At 35.5% G+C, this 27,109-nt stretch overlaps 1 protein-coding gene and 1 pseudogene across 1 annotated transcript; both read right to left on the bottom strand.

Moving 5' to 3' along the window:
- CLEC9A (C-type lectin domain containing 9A) lies at positions 1-24,600 on the bottom strand. The gene is made up of 7 exons (XM_002822898.5): positions 24,446-24,600; positions 13,862-13,963; positions 11,611-11,691; positions 4,704-4,850; positions 2,763-2,914; positions 1,114-1,235; positions 1-481 (listed from the first exon to the last, which is right to left on the bottom strand). Exons 2-7 carry the CDS (start codon positions 13,929-13,931, stop codon positions 349-351), a joined length of 705 nt encoding a protein of 234 aa, XP_002822944.3. The 5' UTR covers positions 13,932-13,963; positions 24,446-24,600; the 3' UTR covers positions 1-348.
- Positions 20,175-27,109, bottom strand: LOC100434574 (C-type lectin domain family 1 member B-like; annotated as a pseudogene).

Below are 27,109 nucleotides of genomic sequence, written 5' to 3'. Positions count from 1 at the left end.
TGTAACTGCATCACCTCCCCCAAAAACATAGATGCGTACCTTGTGTGAAATTTACAGTCATTCTGGGCTTTAAACAATAAAAATTATTTCCTTGTGTTTGTTCTTAACTCTTCAGGGTTTTGTCCTCTGTAGTTCTAAATAAGTTTTATTCTTGCAATGTGAACAATATCAAATGAAATCTGGATGGTGTGGAAGAATATTCCCTAGTGCACTATTGAGTCCCAGGTTGCTAATTTCATTGCTCACATTTTTGGTTTACTGTTCTGTTTTTTTGGGGGGGTGGGGGTGGGTTTTCCAATGGCATGTTCCAAATAACAGTGTAATAGAACACTTTGAACACAATTTCTTTCAGGCAGAGGATCTCAACGCATACTTCTCACAGATAAAATACTTCCAAGTGCTGCAGTTAGACGAAAGAAGGGAATTGTTTTTCATGTATCCACAGACTTGGTTAGTTGACTGGGATCTCTCTACTGGCAACCTGGAAAGGCAAGTCAACGTTTCTGAGGTTAGATTTGGGGGTTTCAGAAATGCTCCTGAGGGTAACTAATGAGAGGTGTGTAGCTGCTTGTTTTGTTTTGTATTAACACAGCAACTTCCTGTGGTGGTTTCGTCCTCCTTCTTCAGTAACTGCTTCTTTCTCTCAATAAAGAATGTTAATATAATTTGAACAAAAACAGCATGTAAAGAAAAAGAAAACATAGATACCCAAAGACAGTCCCTAAATTAGAATCTCTTTGCTGACTCTTAATTTTCAAAATACTAAGGCACCTGATTCTGCTTCTCCATCTGAAAAGCTTAATGTGGAAATGAATAGTTACTCTCTAAACATTAAGCGATACAAAAGAAACACACTTGATAATTATATTATTCATCAGACACTCAAATTGTGAGGTGAATTTTCTATAAGATAATAGAAGCAGGGCTGGGAAGGAGAGAGACTTAGAAGGCATGAAGCTACTCTTAATTTTGTTAGCTTTAATCCCAATTAGCCACCTGTAACATTATCATGCTGCTTGTCCCTTGGAGAAAATTCATGGTACAAGGTAAAATAAACTTTTGAATTCCCTCATGTTTCTAACTTTTCTTGTAGCATTTCACTCAGAGACTTACAGGCCAGGAGAAGGAGAGGAGCCATCTTGCCAAAGCCAGCGTCCGCTGTGTCCATCCTGAGACAACCCCACCCAGTAATCATAGCTTCCTTTTATCTTCCTCAAGCTGCCAGTGATAAAATCCTATAAGAGACAAGACCTGAACTGTGAAATGAGAAAAACAAACAAACAAAACTCTAGTGAAATATAAAGTGTGACATTTTGCCTAGCTAGAAATTAATGGGAACTTGAAATCTGGAAAAAGAGAGAAGGGAGTATTATAAAAAAGTGCAGATACATTTTTTAGACTATTTTCTATTGCTATATGATCCACGTGGTGTTAAAAACTATGAAAAAAATAGGCAACTGGGATTTTAGAAGTTTCAACATATTTAGAGGCTGGCAGGTAGTATACGTCAAAAAAAGAAAGTGTTATACTGAACCTTCATTATCAAAAATAAAAATATTCTTGACATCATAGACCACATAGATCAGTCTTTCTCAGTATACTTCGATGTGGAAAAATAGCTCATGAGATTCCAGGAGTAACTTAACTATGAGCACATTTGGTTAGAAGAAGCATTTCTAATTTGTGTCATCAAATTTGCACATAAAATAACTTTTTGAACATACAACTGTAATAATTTACTTCAAGTGTTCTTGGTTTACTGCATATCCTTAACAAATTATTTTCTCATGATTTTTGTTGAAATGAACTTCATCTAATTACTGAATATATAGCAGGTATACATTTTTTATAGGGCCAAAAATGTGCAATTTTGCATTCTATTTCATATATTTGTGGGTAGAATGAGTTCAAGGAAACATCTTATTGTTCACTTGTTTTATTTTATTATTATTATTTATTTTGAGATGGAGTTTTGCTTTTGTTGCCCAAGCTGGAGTGCGATGGCGCAATCTCGGTTCATTGCAAACCTCCGCCTCCTGAGTTCAAGCAATTCTCCTGCCTCAGCCTCCCACGTAGCTGGAATTACAGGCTCCCGCCACCATGCCCGCCTAATTTTTGTATTTTTAGTAGAGACAGGGTTTCACCATCTTGGCCAGGCTGGCCTTGAACTCAAGTGATCCACCCACCTTGGCCTCCCAAAATGCTGGGATTACAGGTGTGAGCCAACCTGCTCAGCCTATTCACTTGTTAAGACATTGGTAAACTAGATTTAAGGCTAATTAAACATTTCATTTAGCAGATACTTATTTTTCAAGACCTATTTATTTCATGGCATCACTTCAGTTTTTATACTTCTGTATTTTCTTGATAATTACAAGATTATTATAGGTTACTATATTTGCCTACAGCATTGAAAATAATACGTTTAAAACATATCTGCAGCTATAATGTATGTATATCTTGAAGTGGATTATCATGCTACGAAATAGTATTCTCCTTATTCTCTCCTCTTTTTAATTAACCAAGGACATAGAACAAACATATTCTTCTCGATTTCAGATAACCAACCTGTTTTTATGTTTTCCCATTAAAAAGAAAACAAAAAATACGGATTCCAACTTTGTTTCTTTTAAACCTTTATTTTTACAATTATACTGCTGTTATAGAATATTAAGGAATTTTATCTTATGAGAATGAGGGATTTCTTTTAATAAGTAAAATGATATTTTCAGAATAACATGAGACCGCAAAACAGTGTTTACCATTTCTTCTTTGCTCTCTATTTGTAGCAGCGTGGAACCTTCCTTTAAACAATTCTCTTGACTGGTGTGCCAAATGCTCCAAATTTCAGAGACATAATAACAACTTTCTCTGTTCTGAATCCAATTGTTTGGACAAGGACTGCTGTTATGGGCTTTGAATATAAACATTTTACTTTAGTATCTTATTGTAAAATATTAACAGCGTATATCCCCCCCAGAAAGCCCCTTGCCTCACCCTCAGTGAGGCTGAATCCCATAATGTAATGGTTCACATGATGTAGCACTTACCAATTTCAGCTTCTCTGAGGCTCAGTATAGTAAGATTCATCTAATAATTTCTATCTGCAATGGGCCTTTAACTTAAATATGAAATTAATTTTGGGATATATTTAACTAAATTTTTTCTCTTCTATAATAATTTATCTGATTATTCCGGTTTTATCAATCTTTCCTTTCTTTGAATTCACATCGTTTATTGTCTTCACTTGTTTGCTTATTGTTTCATGTCTGTTAGTCTTACTGCCCCAGTTTAGCCAGAAATGTACTGGACCACTGGATGGATTGAATAATAAGCCTTGAATTTATGTTTAAATTCTGAGAGCTAAACAAGGAAATATTTTATAGATAATGGAGAGAACAAGTAATCCACCTTAAGGAGTGATTTGAAAACATGCAGGTGAGGAAAATTGGAGAAGAACATAAATGAACAATATGCTTAGTTTAGGACTCTGAGACAACTAAGAAGTAAGCCTTAATATTTAATCAGTTTTATGGAACTTGTTTTAAGACGGAATATAGTCACAAAAGAAGGATGGTCAAATATGTAAAAGGGGAACCAAAGACCAAGAATTTGACCAAGTGTTTCTGGCACAGGTTTATAGAAGGAAAGACACTGAAACTTCCACAACTCTGGTTTCTAGACAGTCCCGGTATTTAGGCTAATAAATAATTCATCAGTAGCTTCCATGGGCCAGACGTTGAGTTGTTTAAAGCTCTTCAGTATCTTTTGTTTGGAATCCCTGCTAACCAATATCCTGAACATTGTTAGAGTTATAGTATAAATAGTGTAGACAATGGTATTTGTGGCGTTGAAGAACGTGTTGGTCTCCAAAATGGATATTGTTATTCTATTCAAGGTTGATGGCTCAGAGGTGGGCCTCACTCGAGTTTGCAATGGCCTGCTGCATAGAGAAACATTGCTGGGCACACAGTGATCCTTCAAACACTCAATTAAATTTGAATCAGAAGGAACTATGGTTGATGTTTGACTTCTCTCATTGGCAATTATGTAAATGGTATCCAGTCTAGGAAAGTTAATTCTCTAAACTATATGTACAAGCATTATGAAATGCCAATTAAGTAACCATAGAATACATGACAAACTATACGACAGGTAGAAATAGACTGTGCATTAGGTTTAAAATGCTTGTAAAGCATATAAGAGATTAAACTGGAGTAACTTCATAGAATTTTAAAAAAGAGCTAGGTCCTGCATTGTAAAAGAATTTTGTGGTAAATACTCTCATTTTCAAAATGCATTTTTTTGCTCAAAGCTATCTAAACTTGAATCGAAAACAATATCTAAACTAAATATATTGGGAAATTTGGAGCTAGAATTAAAACATCCTTACAAATTTGAATGGCTGGATAAAACGATTTTTTTTGTGCATGTATTTTTTTAATCTAACCTACTAATTGCACACACACTTCTTTGGCATTTGACCTTACATTTCCTTTGGTTGCACTCTTTTGGATCCCTAGTGTTTCCACGTAGTATTGGATGTGATAAATAAGATTGAACTGAAGAGTGAACAAAATTATGTCACTCTTATTATAAAATCCAACAGTTTTGCAGAGAACAAAATGTGTGTCACTGTTTCTTTTGAGTTATTGGTGTATATATTTAGATGTATACAGTGGAAACTGATTTTTATTCATTACCTGAACTTAAAGAGTTTTGCATGAAGGCTTGGCAATATTTCATCTGAAGGGCATGGCTTCTCTTCCATTCTGTAAAGTTTAGCAGTGCCCTTTCTTGTTGGATGAGTTTTTCTTGCTGCTGCATTGCAATGGTGGACACCTGCAACACTTCAAATGACAGCAATCATTCCTAATAAAATCCTGACATTTTATAGCAAAAGAATCCTTCAACACAGACTAAAGACAAGTACAAATTACCATTATTTTTGAGACTTGAATTTGTATTATTTTAGGTTTTTGCTTAAAATTTACATTGTACAAGAATCAAACACTACAAAGGATGTGGAACAAAACGTCTCTTTGCACCCATTTTTAATTCACTAGATTTTACTCCCCCCAAACAACCAGATTTACCAATTTATATTTTATTATTTGGGAGCTTTTGAATGTTACACGTAAGACAAAACAAAATGAAACTTTACAAATGAAAGCAAATGAATATAAAACTCGCTCTCTCCCCTTAACACAAATGGTAACAATATATTTACATGGTTTTGCACCTTTTGTTTTATCATTAACATGCATATTTTAACACAGTTCCATATCATTACATAGACATGCAAAATTTAGTTCAATAGCACAACCAGGATATTGACATTGATACAATCAAGATACTCGGCTCCTCCACTACCATCAGGATCTATACTTGCACTTTTATAAGTACATCCACTTCCCTCTTGCCTTCACCCCTTGTTTACTCCTGGCAATCACTAATTTGTGTTCCTTTTCTATTTTATCACATGAATGACATATAAATGGTATCTTACAGTATGTAACCTTTTGCTATTTACTTCGTTCACTCAGAATAATCCTCTGGAGACTCATGCAGATTGTTGCTTAAATAAATAGCTCACCTATTTTGTATTGTTGAATAGAATTCCATGATATGGATTACCACTACTAGCTTAACTGTTCACCCACTGAAGGACATCCAGGTAGTTTTCAGGTTTTAGTCATTGCAAATAGAGCTACTATAAGCACTCATGTACAGGTTTTTGTGTGAACATAAATTTTCATTTCTATGAGGTATACGCTCAAGAGTGCAATTGCTGTATTTTAAGGAAATGTGAAGTTTAGATTTTTAAGAAACTGCTACACTATTTTCCAGAGTGGCTACAGCATATGACATTTCCACCAAGAATGAGTGAGTGATCCGCTTTCTCTGTAGCTTGACAAGCATTTGATGTTGTCACTTATTGTTATTTTAGCCATTCTGATTATGTATGTAGTAATATCTCACTGTAGTTTTAATTTGCATTTCCTTAATGGCTAATGACATTGAATATCTTTTCTTGTGCTTATTTGACATCTGTATATTCTCTCTGGTGAAATGTCTCTTCATGTCTTTTTGCCATTTTCTCATTGGATGGTCTAGTTTTTTACTAACTGGAGAGTTCTTTGTACATTCTAGGTTCTAATCGTTTGTCAGATATTGATTTACAACTATTTATTCCCAGTCTGTAACCTGTCTTTTATTTACTTATTTATTTTTGTAGAGATGGGGTCTCACCTTCTTGCTCAGGATTGTCTTGAACTCCTGGGCTCAAGGAATCCCAAAGTGCTGGGATTATAGGCATGAGCCACCACACCTGGCCTGTAACATGTCTTTTTACCCTCTTCCTAGTGTCTTTTGCAGAGTATGTATGTTTTATTTTGATGAGGTCCATCCAGCTTACCAGTTTTTCCTTTCACTAATCATTTTTTAATGTAAGTCTAAGAATTATTTGCCTACCTTTAGATTCTGAAGATTTTGTCCTATGTTTTCTGAAAGTTTTACAGTTTTATGCTCTACATTTAAGACTGTGATCTATTTTGAGTTAAATTTTAATTTTTGTGTAAGGTTGAGACTTAGGCTTATTTTCTTTTTCTGTTTTTCGTTCCTATGGATGTTTAATTTCTCCAGCACCATTTGTTAAAAAGGCTATCCTCCTTCTTTCAATTGATTTGCACTGCTGACAAAATCATTTGGGTATATTTGTATGAGTCTATTTCTGGATTCTTTATTGTATTTTATATCTGTCTTTTTGTCCACTAATACACCTAGCTTTAATTCATACAGGTTTTGAAATCAGGTAAATTAATTCTACTCAGTTATATAATTGGTTTAAAATAAGTTTATGATACATTAATCATTATTAGATTGTGGCTATTGAATAGACTTATTGTATAGAGAGAATGGCATCAAGAAAAGTTAATTAGTGAATTAAAAAACAAATAAAAACACCTATGCATGTCAGCCAGACCTTTAGGATTAAAAATCCTCTTTTAGAGAGAAATAGAACAACAAAAGAGGAGAACAAATGGGCAAATCTGTAAAATTATTTTCATATTTTTAACCACAAAACGGAGGTAACCAAGATCACACACAAAAATCATCTGACCAAGACAGGCTGGGCGTGGTGGCTCTCGCCTGTACTCCCAGCATTTTGGGAGGCTGAGGGGGGTGGATCACTTGAGGTCAGGAGTTCGAGACCACCATGGCCAACATGGCGAAGCCTTGTCTCTACTAAGAATACAAAAATTAGCTGGGCGTGGTGGCGTGCGCATGTAATCCCAGCTACTTAGGAAGCTGAGACAGGAGAGGCACTTGAACCCAGAAAGCAGAGGTTGCAGTGAGGTGAGATCATACCCCTGCACTCTGCACTCTGGCCTGGGCAACAGAGCAAGAAAAGAAAAGAAAAAGAAAACGTTTACATATCTACATATTCTGATCTGTTTTACCTATCAACATTGCTGCTGAGAAGAAAATACCAGAGATCAAAAGCCATGGACTAGAGAAAGCAGATGTTTATGCCCTGTCCATCGGTGGATAGTTAAAAAAAACCCAGGCTGTCAGCTGCTTGGATCTTTTTCCCTCTTTTTAGCAAAATGATGGATCTAACCAGAGTTGAGTGTAGGACAGTGATGCTCTGATTTTATCCTATTAATAATCTGGCATATTTAGACATTGAAAAATAATAATTTTCCTCTTAGATTCAAGATATAATTCTAAAATTTTATATTTAGATACTTTTTAGATTAGCTATATTATAGAAGCTGTTGTTTATTACTGTCTGAACAGCTTATACTATATGAAACTGTAATAAAACTGGAGAAAGGGAAATGAGACTTCTCTTCAGAGTTTCACCCTAAATGGGAAGCAAAATATAGCACCTTTATTGGGGTTGAAGTTGTAATAAATTTGCAATGAGGAATAAAGACAAAACAATATAATTACCTGGGGAAAAATAACAAAATACTTTTAATGTCCTCCAAATAAAATTATTTGTTATATGATATTATACATTATACCTAATTGATGAATTAAGAAAATGAACAGTAAAAACAAATTAAAAAGCTGATTTCTTAGAAAATATTTTGAACTATAGAGTTTTTTTAATAAAAATATTAATGGCATAAATAATGTGGTAGAAAAATTAGAAAATGTGAAATAGTAGGAAGAAAACTAAAAACTAAGTCTACTTACTTTGAAACCTACCACTCAAATAATAGCCATTAGTATTTGGTTTATATCTACTGAAACTCTTCTCTATGTATGTATATAGAAAAGTATTTTATATACAACCTTTAGAAAACCATATTTTTATATAAATGTCTTTTTAGAAATCTGCTTCTTTTGTGAGAAAATATTGCATAACCATATTTCCAAAACAATAACAACGGTTCTAGAAGAATTCTTTAAATAATGGCATTGTGTTCTTTTATATAAATATGACATAATTAATTTTACCAGTCCTTCTATTGTCAGGTACTGGCCTTTAGTAATATATATGAGTGATTTGTAATTAGCACTTTCATTATGTTCATGTTATGATACTTTTAAATAAAAGGTTATAGTTTTCATTTACCACTTTTTGTCAGAAACATGGTCCTATTTAAAAAATATATATGTATATAATTTAAATATGTTTTCATATTTGTCTTACAATGCAAGTTTTCATAAAGAAAATTGGATGTAACATTTTAATTTAAAATGGAACATAATCAAAATGGAATATTTATTAAAAAATAAACATGACTTTTGTAACTCAAAGCCTACTGGCTATAACATAATCTATAACTAGCTGGGACAAGTAATTAGTTATTGAACAGAATGTTTCACATGAAGAAGCTGCTTATTGCTTAACACAACAGTTTTATTATGGTAACTGGTTTTATTTTTTTAAAGCCTTAAGTGTTAAAAATGTATAAGAAGACCTAGGCAAATTATAAATTTAAAAACAACAACAATAAAAATTAATAGTCACTGGAACAAAAGCTAAAGGAAAATATACTTTACACCTGTATAGTGATATTTAAGTTTTGTAAGTATATATTTTTAGCTAGTAAGACAAAATAAAAAAGGCAAAAACTTTTATTTGTAAGAATTTTCTAGAAATTACTGGAAGTCTTAAGCACATGGTTTTCTAGCTACGTTTCTTTTATCCTCATCAAAGTAACATTTTCTTCATACAATTTGTGTTTGGGGAGTTAACATTTTTTAAATATATACTACATTCATGGGATTAAAACATTTAAAAAAATCCAAAAAGTAAACATTGAAATATCTTTTTCTCCTCATCGTCACTATTTATCTCACTCCTCTTACCCTCACTTTTAGTATTTCTTATATAACCTTCCATTGTTTGTTTAAATTCAAGAAAATGTTCATTCTTAATCAAATTGTAACATAGCATATACATTTAAAAAATAATTTCAGCTTTTATTTAGATTCAGGGGGTACATGTGCAGGTTTGTTACTCAGGTACGTGATGCTGATGTTTGGGGTACAATTGATCTCATCAGCCAGGTTTTAAATGCTGCTTTTTTGCACTTTACAGGCAGAAGTGTTTCTTCTTTCTTTTGTTGTTCTTGCTTCAAGGTATTCTATTGTATAGATGATGTACCATTATTTATTAACATGGTCTCTTATCAATGTGGTGGGTATCTGAGGCTGCCCCCTATTGTTAAATTGCAGGTTTATCTATAGGAACAATTTCCAAAAGTGATACTGCTGGGTCACAATTAATTAATGCAGTTTAAAATAACTCACTGTCTTAGGAACATGATTTATAGGTTTCATATAAAGACATTTCATTTACTAGACGGAGAAGACACTTAGGTGTACACTGAACAGCAAATCTTTTGACAACATGGAAAATGTAGAGTATACTTTTTTTTTTTTTGAGACAGAGTCTCACTCTGTCACCCAAGCTGGAGTGCAGGTACAATCTTGGCTCACTGCAACCTCCACCCCCTTGGTTCAAGCAATTCCCCTTCCTCAGCCTCCAGAGTAGCTGGGATTACAGGCGCACACCACCACTCCTGGGTAATTTTTTTGTATTTTTAGTAGAGATGATGTTTCATCATGTTGGGCAGACTGGTCTTGAACTCCTGACTTCAGGCAATCCGCCCGCCTCGGCCTTCCAAAGTGCTGGGATTACAGGCATGAGCCACCACACCTGGTCTAAAGTGTACTTTTATAATCATCCTTATTATGTAGTATATGATTTTTGTCTATACAGTAGACAAAATATTTGGGAATTGGAGACTATAGAGTTATGTTTATATAAAAAACAAATTATATATCCCATTCCCTTGACAACAGTGCTTCAAGATGTTGCATCTTCAGTTAATTTTGTTTGTAATTGGAAATGATTTTATATGTTAAGTTTTAAAATCTTATTACCCCAAATCATTATCATTTGTAAAATAACATTGAAATTCATTATATAGAATTAACATTTAAAGAGTATTTTTTGATATTTGCAACGCAAGTTAAACATGGATTCTTATACTGTAGAGTCACAATGAAGTTTGGCAATGTGTCATTTAAAGTCCTCAATTTTTACAGAAGAAAGTGGATTATTAGATGTTAATTGACTTAACTGGTCTTTTAAATATAAATTGTTTCCACAGGTATTTAATATGTGTGCTTCTTAAAAAACGAACTCACATTTGCCTAAAATATGTATTCCCTAATAAGACCCAAAGAGAGTAGATAGAGAACAAGAAAGCTGTCTTGAAGTTCTAACATTTCTGTTAAGCTGTGAAACTTTACTTGAGGAGACAGACAAAGTAACAATTACTGATTAAGCTGTTGGCAATTCTTAAAACGTTCCTCTAAAAACCAGCAGAAAATGAAGCTCACGACATTACCTAAGCAAGATCAAACTTCCTATACTTTGTGAATGCGAATCTGAACCTTTCCCTTCCTTATTCTCAGAATTCATAATTCTTCCTCTCCAGCTGATGTCTTTTAGATAGAGATATGATTTGCAAAGGCATATAAGAAAGAAACATCTACATTTTTCTTAGTGCTAGCATGAGTGATGTTAGAGGTTCATAGTTCTTTTTCTGGAATCTGAAGCTCTGTAATTATTATATTTTATAAAAATTTCACTTGCCAAACATAAAAGTATGTCTTCTATTTGGACTAAAAAGCAATGTGGTTAAATGTGGTCGAACGAAGCTCTCGGGTTTGCATTAAACATTTTAAATTGAAACTTGCCTGATATAAATAATCTTTAAAAGTCAAATTTAATTTAAATGTATATTAGAAACAGAAAAGCAGAATGTGAAATCTTTCAAATTGCATGCTTTAGCACGTTAACATGACTCACAAATTGATTCAGAATGTTATTATTTTCATTGTTTCTCCCAGAGACCTATAGCACATGATTTGAGTTAAAAAACATGCAATAGATCATTGAAAGTTATCAGTGGCATCCAAGTGCTCAGAGAGTTCTATCAAATGATTGAAATTTGAGGCCACTATTTTATATCATTTATGTGCATTCACATATGAATTGATTTTCCATCCATTTATAAATTATGAAGTTTTATATATAATGATATACATATTTTGAAAATATCTTTTAGTACTTACACTTGACGCCCAAGAAAATGGATGCTGTTAATAATCCCATGCAGAAAATACATGAAATCACCATCACAAGACAGCATGCTCCTAACCATGGAATAGGAAAAATGATACCGAGTTAGAGAAAGTAGATAAAAAAGACGGAGCAAGGATAGATTGCGACTGAGTAAAAGAAGGAATTAACATTGGCATTTCTGCTGAGAGTTGTTGGGGACTGGAATGTGTAAAAGAAAAGGAAAAAGAGAACTTTTGCTCAAATGCACTGAAATACAACTCATAACTTGGAATATATGTGATATGGAAATTGCCAAATTAAGTGGATTTAATAGTAGACTTCTGTTATCCTTATCTTTGATGTCACACCTTACCAACTAATTATATGTATTCTTTTCCAACAGTCTTTTAGAGATTCCCCCAAGTCAAATGCTGGCTTTATGTTTTGAGATAAAAAATGCTGTCTCACATCTCCCCATCTCTTCAGTGTTACTTGAACATGATTAAATAAAAGAAAGATACACATTTTAAATATATACTTTTAAATATACATTTTTGGAAGATGAACAAGTTTTCCAAGGTAATTTTACAACCTTGCAGAGAGGAAAAAAAAAGGAATATGTGATTTTTTGTATTCAAAACACTAATCAGAGAAAAATAGTTAAAATTTATCTTTGAATATTGTGATAGGCAGAGAAATGCCCCTGCCTAACATGCCAGTGTCATAATTCCTGGAACTTGTGAGTTACCTTATGTGGAAAAGGGACTTTGAAGATGTCATTAAGTTAAGGATTTGGGATGGGAAGATTAGCCTGAATTATCTGGATCCTTTTTAAATGAGAGATAGGATATTGGAGGGACAGAGTATGGCATGATAATGGAGGCTGAGAAACATTTAAAGAGGTTATGTTGTTGGCTTTCAAGACAGAAGAAGGGTCCATGAGCCAAGAAAAGCAATAAATCCAGCTCTAGAAACCAGAAAAGACAAGGGATAGAGTCTTCCACTCGATCCCTGCCAACACCTTGGTTTCAGTCCATTGAAATCCATTTCAACTTGTGACATCTAGAGCCCTAAGATAATAAATTTACATTCTATTAATCCCCCAAGTCTGTGTGATTGGTTACACCAGCAGACAGGAACTAATATAGATATTAAATGATACAGACAGAACTAATCACTGTAGCCAACAACTCTAGGCCAATGAGATCTTGCCAGTTTTTCAACCTATGTTTTCTCTTTTTATTTCTTAGTATTTATCAGATAATTTGCAGAATGTTTTAATAGGAGTTCAATTAATTAAAGTTGTATTTTTTCACGTATTTCCCAAATCTAGGTATTCCTTTTCTTTTCTAGAGAGGCAGAGAAAAAAGTAGTTCTGCATATTTATCAAGTTCATTGCTCTTTTTATTTTTCACCTTTACTTACTCCTTCTCCACTTCTTTAGCATTTCACAGACATTACAGTACCCTTAAGTAGATTATCTCAGATTAGAATAAACATCTTGGCCTCATGATAGAGCAGAAAAAAAACAAAACCATGAACTCTAAAGTCTCACACAAAATAGTTAGAACTGGTTACCCGAACATTTGTTGGAAGACAGACATTTCTGGTAAGTGTCTGGTGCTGGGCTATCCCACTGAAGAGAGCTGTACATTTCTTCCTCATGCATGTCTGAGGTGCTTTGATAGGAAAGCAGTCCACACAGGAGGCTGGAACAAATAACTCCTCTTGTGGTTTGGAGCAGGTTGGTGTGAGAACTGAAATTGGTTACATTTTCACAGTAGTGGGAAAATATATTTGTGTTTAAGGAGTAGAATAGATGCACCTTCATTCAGAAAGTGGAAGTTTATGAAGTCTAAGCCAAAACACAACTTGGTGAAAAAGGAAATGAGAGAGAACTGAATTTAGAATGGCCAATGATAGAACATTTTTTATCTGGTTTCCAAAATGTAGCAGATGTTGAAGGTGATAGCAGTGAGTTCGGAAGAAAGAGATGTAAGTGCAAAGAACGCACTTGCATTTGGTATAGGAGATGAAGCATGGGGTGACGTAGATAGTGAAGATATAAAGATAACTCACATTGGGCAAACCACGGTGTAAAGGGTGGGAGATCACTGGGTAGCCTTAAACAACAAAGCTAGGAAGGGATTTCAACCTTAAAATAAATTTACACACTGTATATCTGTTAGTGTAATGCTACTTACTGTGATAAATAAACCTCAAAATATCAGTAACTTAACACAATAAAAGTTTGTGTCTTACGTAATGTTTTAGCTCCAGGAATCCTAGTTAGTGATAGCATTCCTCCAAATGAGACTTGGGATTCTTTCATCTTGTGACATTGGAGTCCTTGACTTCTATCCACTGGAAAAGAAAAGAGAAGGTGATGAATCCACATCTGCTCTTGAAAGCTATAACCTAGAATAGCATGTCTCACATTCACATCCACCAAAGGCATGCCCACTTTTAGACATAAGGTTTGAGCTTGAAAAATGTATTTTTTGCCTGGACAGCAAGCTCTTGATGACCACTTCACTCTAGAAGGAAAGCATGTATTTAGCGTTTCTGCCACATCTTGTGACTAGAGCATCAGAAATTTGAGACTTTAATCATCATTCATCATTTGACCACTTGTCTTTATGGCCAAAGGTTATGTCTAAGTAACATAGTCTATGAGTCCCAATAATATGCAAAATTACACTGTTTACTTTTGTTTCAGTGTCTCACTGGATTCATCAGTCTTCTCCCCAGCAATCAGGCCCCCAGAAGGAAACAAATGGCACACTCAAGGGGTAATCTAAGGGCATTTAATTAAAGGACTGTATATAAAGTTTCGGGAAGTGTTAAGGGAACCAAAAAGTGGTGTGACATATGCACTGGGAAGCTGTCAGGTAACCTGAAGAATTAAGTTGAAAATGTTTATTGGAACTGCATGACCTGCCTGACAAGGGCCCTGGACTAATAGAGAGAATGTGCATCCTTTGCCAAACCAACACATGGCAGGGAGGGAGCCAGTCGAATAAATACCCTACCTCTGATCACCAGTGCCTTCCATTGGCTGAATTAACTAGAAGCCAGGGGCCAAGTTTGTTTGCCCTGATAATGTGTTCATTTGAGCTCAGCCTCTCAAAGCACAGGTTGGAACTGAGAGAATCCCCAGGGGCAATTGAAGAGAATATCCAGCAAATTTTATTTATTTAATTTATTTATTCATATATATATATTTTTTAAGACAGTTTCACTCTTGTCGCCCAGGTTGGAATGCTGTGGCCCTATCTCGGCTCACTGCAACCTCTGCCTCCTGGGTTCGAGCAATTCTCCTGCCTCAGCTTCCCAAGTAGCTGGGATGACAGGCACCCACCACCACGCCTGGCTAATTTTTGTATTTTTAGTAGAGACAGGGTTTCACTATGTTGGCCAGGCTGGTCTCAAACTTCTGACCTCAGGTGATCTGCCTGCCTCGGCCTCCCAAAGTGCTGGGATTACAGGCGTGAGCCACTGTGCCTGGCCCCATTCTTCAATATTTTATATGATGCTCATGTGACCTGAGATTCAGATATGAAAATTAACGTAACTTAATCCCACATAGCCTTAAAGTAGGATCACTTCTATCTTGAGGAGAAACAGAGGAAGAAATCGTAAGCATACCAAATGTACATTGAGACTAATGTTAGGAACACAGTAACAGAAGCTTAAGTTGTCATTAATTTCCAATTGTTCTCAAATTTTATCAGCACTAAAAATCAGGCTCAGAAAGACTCCTTTTCCCCAAATATAGAACATTCCCTGATAAATTTCATTGTATGGAGCCATTGGCTTCTCCCAATGAAGGATTAATATGTTCCTTTTATTACTTTTGATGTTTTTAATCGTACCTTTATTTATTGTTAATTATATTCCGAGTACTATTTTCAAGAACTTATACATGAATTATTTTGATTATTACCAATAGCTCAATGAAATAGGCACTATCATTAGTATAGAGTACAGGCATATCTTGTTTTATTGAGCTTTGCATTATTGCGCTTTGCAGATATTGCATTTTTTAAAAAGTGAAGATTTGTGGCAACTCTGTGTCAAGCAATCCTATCAGTGCCATTTTTTCCGACAACATATGGTTACTTTATGCCTCTGTGTCACATATTGGTAATTCTCATAATATTTCAAAACTTTTCATTATTATTACCTGTTACGGTGATCTTTGATGTTACTGTTATAATTGTTTGGGGGACCCACCATGAACTATATACCCATACAAGATGGTTAACTTAATTGATAAATATCAATAAATACTGTGTATGTTCTGACTGTTCCACCAGCTGGCTGTTCCATCATCTCTGTAACTTTTCCTTGAGCCTCCTTATATTCCCTGAGACCTAACAATATTAAAAATAGGTCAATTAATAATGCTACAAAGGCCTGTAAGTGTTGAGGGAAAGAGTTGCATGTCTCTCACTTTAAATCAAAAGTTAAAAATGACTAAGTTTAGTGAGGAAGACATGTCAACAGCAAAGATAAATCAAAAGCTAGGCTTATTTCGTAAAACAGCTAGCCAAGTTGTGAATGTAAAGGAAACATTCGAGAAGGAAATTAAAAGTGCTGCTCCAGTGAACATACAAATAATAAGAAAGCAAGATAGCCTTATTGCTAATATGGAGAAAGTTTAGTGGTCTAGATAGAAGATCAAGCCAATTACAGCATTCTCTTAAGCCAAAGCCTAATTCGGAGCAAAGCCCTAACTCTTTTCAATTCTATGAGAGAGGTGAGGAAGTTGCAGAAGAAAAACTGGAAGCTAGCAGAGGTTGGTCCATGAGGTTTAAGGAAAGAACTCATCTCTAACAAAAAAACGAAAGATGAAGCAGCAAATATTGATTTAGAAACTGGAGAATGTTATCCAGAAGATAAAGCTAAGATAATTGAAGGTTGCTACATTAAACAACAGATTTTTAGTGTAGATGAAACAGCTTTATATTGGAAAGATGACATCTAGGACTTTTATAGCTAGAGAGGAAAAGTCAATGGCAGGCTTGAAAGCTTCAAAGGACAAGCCGACTCTATTGTTAGGGGCTAATGCAGCTGGTGACTTTAAGTTAAAGCCAATAGTCAATTATCATTTCAAAAGCCCTAGAGACCTTAAGAATTATCCTAAATATACCCTGCCTATTCTCTATAAATAAAACAACAAAGTCTGGATGACAGCATATTTGTTTATAGCATTGTTTACTGAGCATTTTAAGCTCACTGTTGAGAACTACTGCTCAGAAAAAAAGCTTTTTTTTTCTCAAAATATTACTGCTCATTGACAATGCCTCTGTTCACTCTAGAGCTCCGATGAAGATGTACCAGGATATTAATGTTTTCATTCCTGCTAACACAGCCTCCATTTCTGCAACCAATGGATCAAGGAAGAATTTTGACTTTCAAGTCTTATTCTTAAAGAAATAAATTTCATAAGGCTATCACTGCCATGGATAGTGATTCTTCTGATATATCAGAGCAAAGTTAAATTGAAAACCACCTGGAAAGCATTTACTATTCTAGATGTCATTGAGAAGATTTGTGACTCATGGAAGGAGTCAAAGTATCAACATTAACAGGCGCTTGGAAGAAGTTGACTCCAACCCTCATGGATAACTTTTTGGGGTTCAATACTTCAGTGGCAGAAGTAACGGCAGATGTGCTAGAAATAGCAAGAGAATTAGAACTGTAAGTGGAGCCTGAAGATGTGGCTGAATTGATGCAATCTCACGAGGAAACTTGAACAGATGAGGAGCTGCTTCTTATGGATGAGCAAATAAAATGGTTTCTTGAGACAAATATTACTCCTGCTGAACATGCTGTGAACATTGTTGAAATAATAACAAAGGATTTCAAATACTGCATAAACTTAGTTTTTAAAGCAGTAGCAGGATTTGAGAGGATTGACTCTAATTTTGAAAGAAGTTTACTATGGGTAAAATGCTATTTAACATGATTTCATGCTACAGATAAAAATTTCATAAAAGGAATAAAAGGAAGAGTAAATTGATGCCACAAACTTCACTGTTGTCTTTTTTTTTTTTTCCGGAATCTCACTCTGTCACCAGGCTGGAGTGTAGTGGTGCGATCTCGGCTCACTGCAACCTCCACCTCCCAAGTAGCTGGGACTACAGGCGTGCACCACCACGCTCAGCTAATTTTTGTATTTTTAGTAGAGACAGAATTTCACCATGTTGGCCAGGATGGTCTCCAACTCCTGACCTCGTGACCCACCCGCCTCAGCCTCCCAAAGTGCTGGGATTACAGGGTGTGAGCCACCGCACCCAGCCCGCTGTTGTCTTATTTTAAAAATAGCCGCATCTGCATCTACCCCATCCTTCAGCAACCACCACTCTGATCAGTCAGCATCCATCAATGTCAAGACACGACCCTCTACCAGCTAAAAGGTTTCCACTCACTAAAGACTCAGGTAATCATTAGCATTTTTAGCAATACAGTACTGTATTTTTAAATTAAAGTATGTACATTTGTAGACATAGCGCTATTGCATACTCAATAGGCGACAGTTTAGGGTGAATATAACTTGTATATGCCTTAGGAAACCAAATAATTAGTGTGACTTACTTTATTGCAATAATTGCTTTACTGTGGTGGTCTGGAACTGAGTCTACAATACTTCTGAGGTATGCTTGTAACTTAGTTGTAATTTGAAGCACAGAGGAGTCGAATTTTGCTAAGTTCACTTAGATAATACATAGATGATTTAGTATTTGGAATGAAATGTTCTGATTTGTGCTACTAACGTTTGTGTTATTTTTATTCCATGTGTAAGATGCTTTAGATATGAATATCAGGAACAAAATCTTTGTAGGCACAGTTTGATTGGCTTACATTTTTAAATTGTATTGTTGCCATGCACTAAAATACTATTCTTCTAAATTTATGTGTGCCATAGTGATGTATGAACATATGCTTTTCCATTTTGGGGAGACAAAACAAAAGCCAAAGATATGGCTAATTTTTGGATAGTGTTCTGAATTATTAGTTCCTATTTGGTTTCTCTAAATAAACAGTTAAAAATAAGAAAATAATAATACATTCACTTCAAATCCAAGATCTCTAGACATTTGAAGTAGCAAGTAAAATTTGAGGTGTTTCTGTTATTTTTCCTAAGCCCTCCAAATCTGCTTGTTTACTGATAGTCTAGAAAAAAGATAAAGATTCAAGTGTCTTTGAGTGTTAGTGCACAAAGCTTTAAGAGTAACACACACTTATTGAGTATGTATTACATGCTTGGTATTCTGATCAATACTTTATATAGTCATATTAAATGAGCTTTACAATTAATTACCTTATGAGCAAGGTCAAAATATTAAACCCATTTCATAGATGAGGAAATAGAGTTTTAAAGACACTAAATTACTTATCCAAAGCCATACAGAGAGTAAGTTCTGAAGTAGTGATATTTCTCTAACTGTATTAAAGACTACTTCTACAAGAATTGTCACAGTGCTTGTAAAAACCCACATCTCTGTGTGTCCCCAGCCTTCCCACTGAGTAACATCAGCATTTGTGTTTGAACATCTCCATGTTTTAACCAACATCTCATTTGAGATGTCTGAGAATCATGTTTATAAACTGTATTCACTAGTTAAAGAAGGGAAGCTGTGGGAAAGAAATGCAGTTTTTGCCTATTATCCTGTGAAAGGGTGCCTTTCCATGTATTCTTATAAATACTTGCTGAGTTATTCAGCAAGAAGCAAGCATAGAGCTGTTAGGAAAAGACCTAAATAAAGCATTTTAACTTGTCTTTCTGTGTAGTAGCCTCTGGGCCTTGTTGAGAGCATTTATTCATTTTACAAACCCCATGAGCTTTCTTACAAACTTTCTTTCCCTTCTTTTGCACAAAAAATTACTGCTGTTGAGTCTAACCAGAAATGAACTTGGAATAGTAATTGCATTTGTGTAATGTCTCTCTGTTTCCTGTAAGCCAGGATCTGGGGTTGGTGCTGGCAATACAATAGTAAATGGAGAAGTCACAGTGCCTGTTTTTGTAAAGTTTCTGGTATAGTTAACACTACAAAGTTTTATTTTAAGTTGTAGAACTGTGAGGTATAAATGGAGGATGTATTATTCCTATTTCAAGTATGAGAAAATAGAAGTTAAAAAATCTATGTGACTTGTTCATGACTGTATTTTAAGTGACATTATCTAAATTATTCTACCGATTCCAAGTTTAGTATTCTTTTTGTTACGTCACGCTATCTTTCAAACTGAGATATTCTGCACACATTTTAAGCTTCCATATTTTGCCCAACTTAATTAAGCACTAATCTATATTGTCCTGATTTTAATTTTATATGTGTATATATGAAGATGCAGTAAATCATATTATATTCAGGTAATTAGAAATTAGACAAGAGAAAGAAAATTAAGGGAAAGTAGAATAATTGAGAAGCAAGTGATCAATTTACATGTTGGGTTCTGGATAGTCAAAGAAGGGAGTAGGTAAGTGATTCTGGTAGTAAAGATAATACTAAAAATGACATCAAGGAGAAGAAAGGAAGAAATAACCAATTTATGGCTATTGATTTCTTCATTCAGAACTTTTATTGTGCAATAAAGCCCTTATCTGTGATATCCTGCCCCTTTCTTTGCATTGAGGTAGCTGGTCCACCTTGGCCATACCAGCCTTCCTCTCACACATTAAATAATGTCTGTTCTCACAGAAGGTAGGGTGCCTTTTCTGATTATGAAAATAGGCAGGCACAATTCATATTTCCTTTTCCATCTTCAGAAAGCTCAAACCTGTGAATGGGAAAGGTAGAATAAATTCCTTCAAAAACTAAGGGAAAAATCAACAATCAAACTCTGTGTATAGTATTTTGATGCACAAAATGGAGACTCTGGGGAAAACAGGAAAAAAAAAAGTTTCTCATTGTTGAGTAGCTCCCAACCTGCTTGGTAGTACAAGGTATGTATATCTGAAATGCTCAGTAGCAATTTCATGTAGCATAAGATTAAGGTGCAAGGGAACACTAGTACAATAGGAGCCCCAAAGAAGAGATTGAGATAGCTCTGAAATAATGGGAAAAGGCTTTATCTACAAAATCAGACTTTAGTTCGGTATTGATGGAAGGGCAGGATTTAGATGAACAGGACACGGAGCTGCAATGGATGGGACAGGAGACAGGAGATGGACAAAACAAGTAGCTGCAATGGATGGGAATAGGCTCATGGAAAAGTGAGTTGATTCAGTATTTTTGAACTGAGGATTTATGTTACAGGATAGATGATCTAAGACAGCATGCTGTATTGTAATGGCTGTTAACTTATCTTTGTTCTCTTCTAGACTGTTTATCATGAGAGGACAAGGAATATATATTTATTAGTTTATTTGGTATATATCTGCATAACTATGTGACAAAGTTGTTCTATGGGCTGAGGATAGACTGGTACAGAAAGGCAAGAAAGCCAAGGGCTTTCCTGTCGGGGAACTTCCATTTCAGTGGGGTGATGCCAGTAAGAAGCCCACAAATAGACAAGAAAATTTCCGACAGTGGTACAGTTACAAAGAAACAAAACAGTGGTAGACTGTGTGGATGTGGGCTGAAGGGAAGCTAATTTAGTTTGGGTAATTAGACTTAGCCTCATTGAAGAAGTGATGTTTAAATAGAGACTTGATTCACAAGAAGGAGACAGTCATGGAGTTGTGGAGGCAGAGCATTCTAGGAGAAGAAAATAGCAAATGCAAAAGCCTTGAGATAAACAAACGAGTTTGATTTGTTGGAAGAATAAAAAAAACCCACTAATTTGTCTGAAATATTGTGAATGATGCAGCAGGTAATAGGAGATAAAGCCCATGGTCTGTGAAGAGTTGTAGCTGTAGCATCCTGAGATCCTACCTATAGTAAATACTTACTAAATATTTATTAAATAAGTTAATTAATAGTGTAAGTAATGATCAGATTGTACAAGATTTGGTTATCAGTTTAAATTTTAATTGGAGAGAGATTGCAGTTTTGATATATAGGATGGACAAAAGATGTTGAGACTGGACATTGGAAAACCATATAGGAAGTGACTGAAGTTCACAACCCGGTGCTAGCAGCCCGTTTGCCTGTATCATGTGTAGAAGGACAGAGCTTCATTAATGGACATTGGAATTATCTTGTGAACCACAATGTATCCAATTCTTGGAGACTTGGAGGATAGAAGAGTAGGCAAAATGCCACCGAAAAGTCAAAAGACTCTCAAGTTTACAACTTTCAACTGTAAAATAATAAGGACGAAATTTTGTTTTAAAAATATGTGGAGAGGGTCAGGTGCGGTGGCTTATGCCTGTAATCCCAGCACTTTGGGAGGCTGAGGCAGGCGGATCATGAGGTCAGGAGATGGAGACCATTCTGGCCAAGATGCTGAAACCCCGTCTCTACTAAAAATACAAAAATTAGCTGGGTGTGGTGGCACGTGCCTGTAATCCCAGCTGCTCAGGAGGCTGAGGCATGAGAATCACTTGAACCCAGGTGGTGGAGGTTGCAGTGAGCCAAGATCGCACCACACTCCAGCCTGGTGACAGAGCGAGACTCCGTCTCTCTCTTTCTCTCTCTCATTTTATATATATGTGTGTATATATATATGTATATATATGTGTGTATATATGTATATATGTGTGTATATATGTATATATATGTGTGTATATATGTATATATGTGTGTATATATGTATATATATGTGTATATATGTATATATGTGTGTATATATGTATATGTATATATGTATATACATGTCTGTATATATGTGTATATATATGTATATATATGGAGAGAAACAGAGCAATCTAAACACGCACACACGCACACACACACACTGTTCCATGGTAAAGATGAATGTAGAAATGAATGGGAATAATATCAGGTATAAAAATGGGTTGTGGCTTAGATAAAGAGGTTAAGAATGGGAGAGGCGAAAGTAGAATTGTCTTATGACCAGTGCTCTCTTGTTTGAAGTAGGGGGTAAGTGACTCAGCTGCTGCTTATATAACCCATAGTAGGTTACAGAGACACATTTCAACTATTAAGTGACTTGGACTGAGAGGAAAGGGGATCTCAAGAATAAGAGTTTCTAGTATTACTTTCTATTTTGAGTGTCAGGGACTTACATATTTTTTTAGAGAACTGAGCCATCTCCCACTTACAGACCTCATTAGAGTTCTGGTGGGATAATCCGACCCAATGAATTAAACCAGTCCTGGCTTTGATGTATTCCTATTGTAAACATAAATAAACACAATGGTCAGAATCCCTCCGCAGCTGTTGATAATGACATAAAGACAAAGCTTTATGGTAAGACCTTGGACAAAAAAAAAAGTTGGATTACCTGTCTATACTAATGTATTTCATTTGATATTTGAATCTGTGCCAATTTCACTTGTCTTAGAACTTAAAAAAGCTTGTAGGATGCAGGTAAAATGGTACACAAAATAGCTGATATTCTAATCTTCCCATGTGTTTATAACATATAATTTATATCTTCAATCAATTGAGAATTATACTCTCAAATAGACTACCAAACATGATTCAAAGGAATAAATGTAAACGGAGAAAGAAAACACAAAGAAATACATTATTAGTGAGCTTTATATTCCTTAGATTTAAAACTCTACATGGTTTGGTTTTTATTGCTTAGCTTGCCTATAAAATCTTACCTACAGACGTATTAATTTGTTTTAGTTAGTTGAGTAAAGGAGTATATAATGTCTTTCTCAAAGGGATTTATTAATAACATACATCTACCTTTCCTGGTTTACTTTTCTCTAGTTAGCAATAATCACTACCTACTATACTGTATATTATGTAATTTGTTTTGTTTCTTGGCTGTTGCTTCAACTAAAATATATGCTCCTTGAGCTTAAGGATTATTGTTTCTGTTTTATTAACTGCATAGGTCCAAGTCCGGAATAGTTTCAGCACATATTTGTTGAATTAATGAAGGAATAGGTAAATCAATCAATATATGAGTAAGAAAATTAAATGGAAGACAAATGTTTATATACTCTCACACCTCCCAGAATAACAAGTGAGAATGCATTGTTGGCAAATAGGAAGTGACCTGAGGTTCTTGACAGATACGTAAGACTCAGAATGGCATTCCACAGGAGATATTGTGTGACAGTCACATTTGACTGCTTATTTCTAAAAGCTTAAGCCACTAGTAACCTTTCTCTGATTCCTAATCTTTTCTTTAGAATATATCAACATTATATACTTCCCTACAGAACCTGACAGATAAATTCTACTTGGAATTCAACTATACCTTTCTATTTTCTCAAAAAAACTGCATGACTACTTTTAGTTATAAATCTTTAAACAGACACCAGCCTAGAGTAATACAAATTCAGGATATACATATATGTCTTCAATTAATCTTTTTGTAATAGAGTTGAGATTTTAGGAAATTCTCTTATTTTGCTGGAGTAGAAAGAAAAGCTAATTAATTTAACTGGATATCTTCTGTATGAGTCTGAGCCCACAAAAGCAGTAAGTGGGCAGTGCAGCAAGTTAGAACAACACAGGACACAAATGATCAAGAACATCACTGGGCTGACTCTTCATGTGTGACCCACTATGCACCTGAGCTGTCAGGAAGGGACAAGTCAATTTGACTGATCAACTCTAGCAATGTTGTAGAATATTACAACTGGATTGAATATTTGGGTTCTGTAATTCTTACCAGGTTTCATAAGGTTCTTAGATTAGTACAAACTGAAAGATGTTAAGAAAAACGTAAAAAACAAAAAACGTCAAATGTTACATTTGAGACTTTTCTCCCTTGCCTCCAAAATATTTGACATAAGACTCTTCTTACCAGAATGTTCTGGTTGTCAATCTTCAGGAGAGTAGCATTCATGTCAGTGCAGTACTGCTCACTCTCTTTCCATGTCAAGTTGTGTTTGAAGAACCCATAGCAGCTATCTCCATAATATCTCCAGTTTGCATCACAGGGGCTGCGTTTATGGTCGTCTGGAGAAAACAAGCACAGGAATGTTGTTGTTGTTTTTAAATTGGAATTACATTTTCCCTACATTCTATGTTTTCTGCAGATCTCAAGACTCCCTTCAGTTACCATCAGAGAAATGCTCCAGGGGTTGGAGAAATGAAGAGGTTAATAAAACAATACTTACTAAAAGTGCCCTTCTGTTTTTTTTTGTTGTTGTTGTTGTTGTTTTTGACTGAGTCTCACTCTGTCGCTCTGGCTGGAGTGCAGTGGCACCATGTTGGCTCACTGCAACCTTCACCTCCCAGGTTTAAGTGATTCTCCTGCCTCAGCCTCCCGAGTAGCTGGGATTACAGGCACCCACCACCACGCCTGGCTAATTTGTTTTGTATTTTTAGTAGAGACAGGGTTTCACCATGTTGTCTTGGCTGGTCTCGAACTCCTGACCTCAGAGGATCCTCTCGTCCTGGCCTCCAAAAATGCTGGGATTACAGGCATGAGCCACCACACCCAGCTGCCCTTTTGTTCTGATTGTTTTATTACGTATTGGCAGAAATGCTTTGCTAATTGTCGCAGAGTTCCTGAGAGATTTTCATTCTCAACTTGTAGGTAGTTTTGCTGCATGACAGCTAGATGTAAAAAATAAATAATAACATTTTGTAATCAGAATTAAAGAAATGATGCAAAGATTTTTTGTTGAATTTTCATTTCATTAAAATTGCCAATAGGCCGGGCGTGGTGGCTCACACCTGTAATCCCAGCACTTTGGGAGGCTGAGGTGGGCAGATCACAAGGTCAGGAGATTGAGACCATCCTGGCTAACACGGTGAAACCCCATCTCTACCAAAAAGACAAAAAATTAGCCGGGCGTGGTGGGGGACACCTGTAGTCTCAGCTACTCGGGAGGCTGAGGCAGGAGAATGGAGTGAACCCGGGAGGTGGAGCTTACAGTGAGCCAAGATAGTGCCACAGCACTCCAGCCTGGGTGACAGAGCGAGATTCCGTCTCAAAAAAAAAAAAAAAAAAAAAAAAAAAATTGCCAATATATGAAGAGTTTACCAGATACACGTGATTAAATGAGTGTTGAAAAGAGTGAAGGGGCTACAAAGAACAAATTAAAAAATACACAAAACTGACACCTGAGGGTTAATAAGTGAACTGTTTGAAGGACACAATCACAAATAAAGATCCCTAGATCAATAACATGCCCAAAGTGGTTGTTTTGACATTTTCTTGAATACAGGATTCTCAGCTGAGTTCAGAGAGGTGAAGGAACTCATTTTCTGTTCCTTATGTGACGCCAAACTATTCATTTATTTTAAAATGCATACTGATTTCTTGTTATGGCTAAAGTACTTGTGACAAGATTGGGCACGGTTACTCATGCCTATAATCCCAGAACTTTGAGAGGTGGAGGCTGGCACATCACTTGAGGCCAGGAGTTCGAGACCAGCCTGGCCAACATGGTGAAACTCTGTCTCTACTAAAAATACAAAATTTAGCCAGGCATGGTGGTGCACACCTGTAATGCCAGCTACTCAGGAAGCTAAGGCACGAGAATCTCTCAGACCTGGGAGGTAGAGGTTGCAGTGAGCCAAAATAGCACCTCTGCACTCCAGCCTGGGTGAAAGAGCGGAACTTTGTTTCAAATAAATCAATAAATCAATAAAGTACTTGTGATAATTAGTTAAATAATGAAGAAATAAAAGATGATAAATGAAAGATTCTAAAATATCTTGTGAAAAATCAACAAATATACAAACAAGCAACAGCTATGCAGACTACAATGTGCCATTGGAGGACTGTGAGATTTACTGGAGGAAAAAAGCACAATATTTTAGTAAACAAAGTGGGATGAAGGAAATTTTAGGTAGAGAGAATAGAATGAGAAAGATTTCAGACAGGGGAACATAGGATTTACATATGAAATTGAAAAACTCCACTTTGGCTGATTCTTAGGATATGCAAGATAGGAAGAGGGACAAAATAGTTTTTAAAAATAGTTTGGATCCACACTGAGGAGTCCTTAGAAGCCAGTAGTAAATTCTTAAAAATACTTTTAATTAATAAAAAACTTAGAAAGCTATTTTGATCACAAGGAAAAGGTCAGTGTTCTCCTTTATTGAGAATATCTTGGCAGCTATGTATAGGACAATTGGAGTAGTGACAAATAGACAAATAGTGACCATTGAGAAGCTTAGTGGGATATGCCATGACCCTTCGGTATTGCCTTCCTCCAATCAAATATTTGGCAGAGAGTCAACACTTAAACCAAATCCCCAGAGCCACCAGCCCGACAACCATCCCCACGCACAGGATCAGCAGAATCAAAGCCATCACACACCACCAGGAGGAGGAAGCAGGGCCAATTGTAGGCATATAATAAAGACATCAAGGAGCAGGCAGTATTGGTTAGCTATGAGGAAGTCTTACTCCTGCCCCTGCCCCTGCCTTCTCAGGGTCCTCCAAGTAATTGAAAGAGCTTTGCTGGCAGATCTCACCTGTGTTCTCTTGATGATCATCAACAATAGGCAT

The sequence above is a fragment of the Pongo abelii genome, chromosome 10 (assembly GCF_028885655.2).
Source record: "Pongo abelii isolate AG06213 chromosome 10, NHGRI_mPonAbe1-v2.0_pri, whole genome shotgun sequence".
In the NCBI taxonomy this organism is placed as follows: Eukaryota; Metazoa; Chordata; class Mammalia; order Primates; family Hominidae; genus Pongo; species Pongo abelii.
Note: the sequence above shows the minus strand (reverse complement) of the source record. Positions and strands in the feature narration are given on the sequence as shown.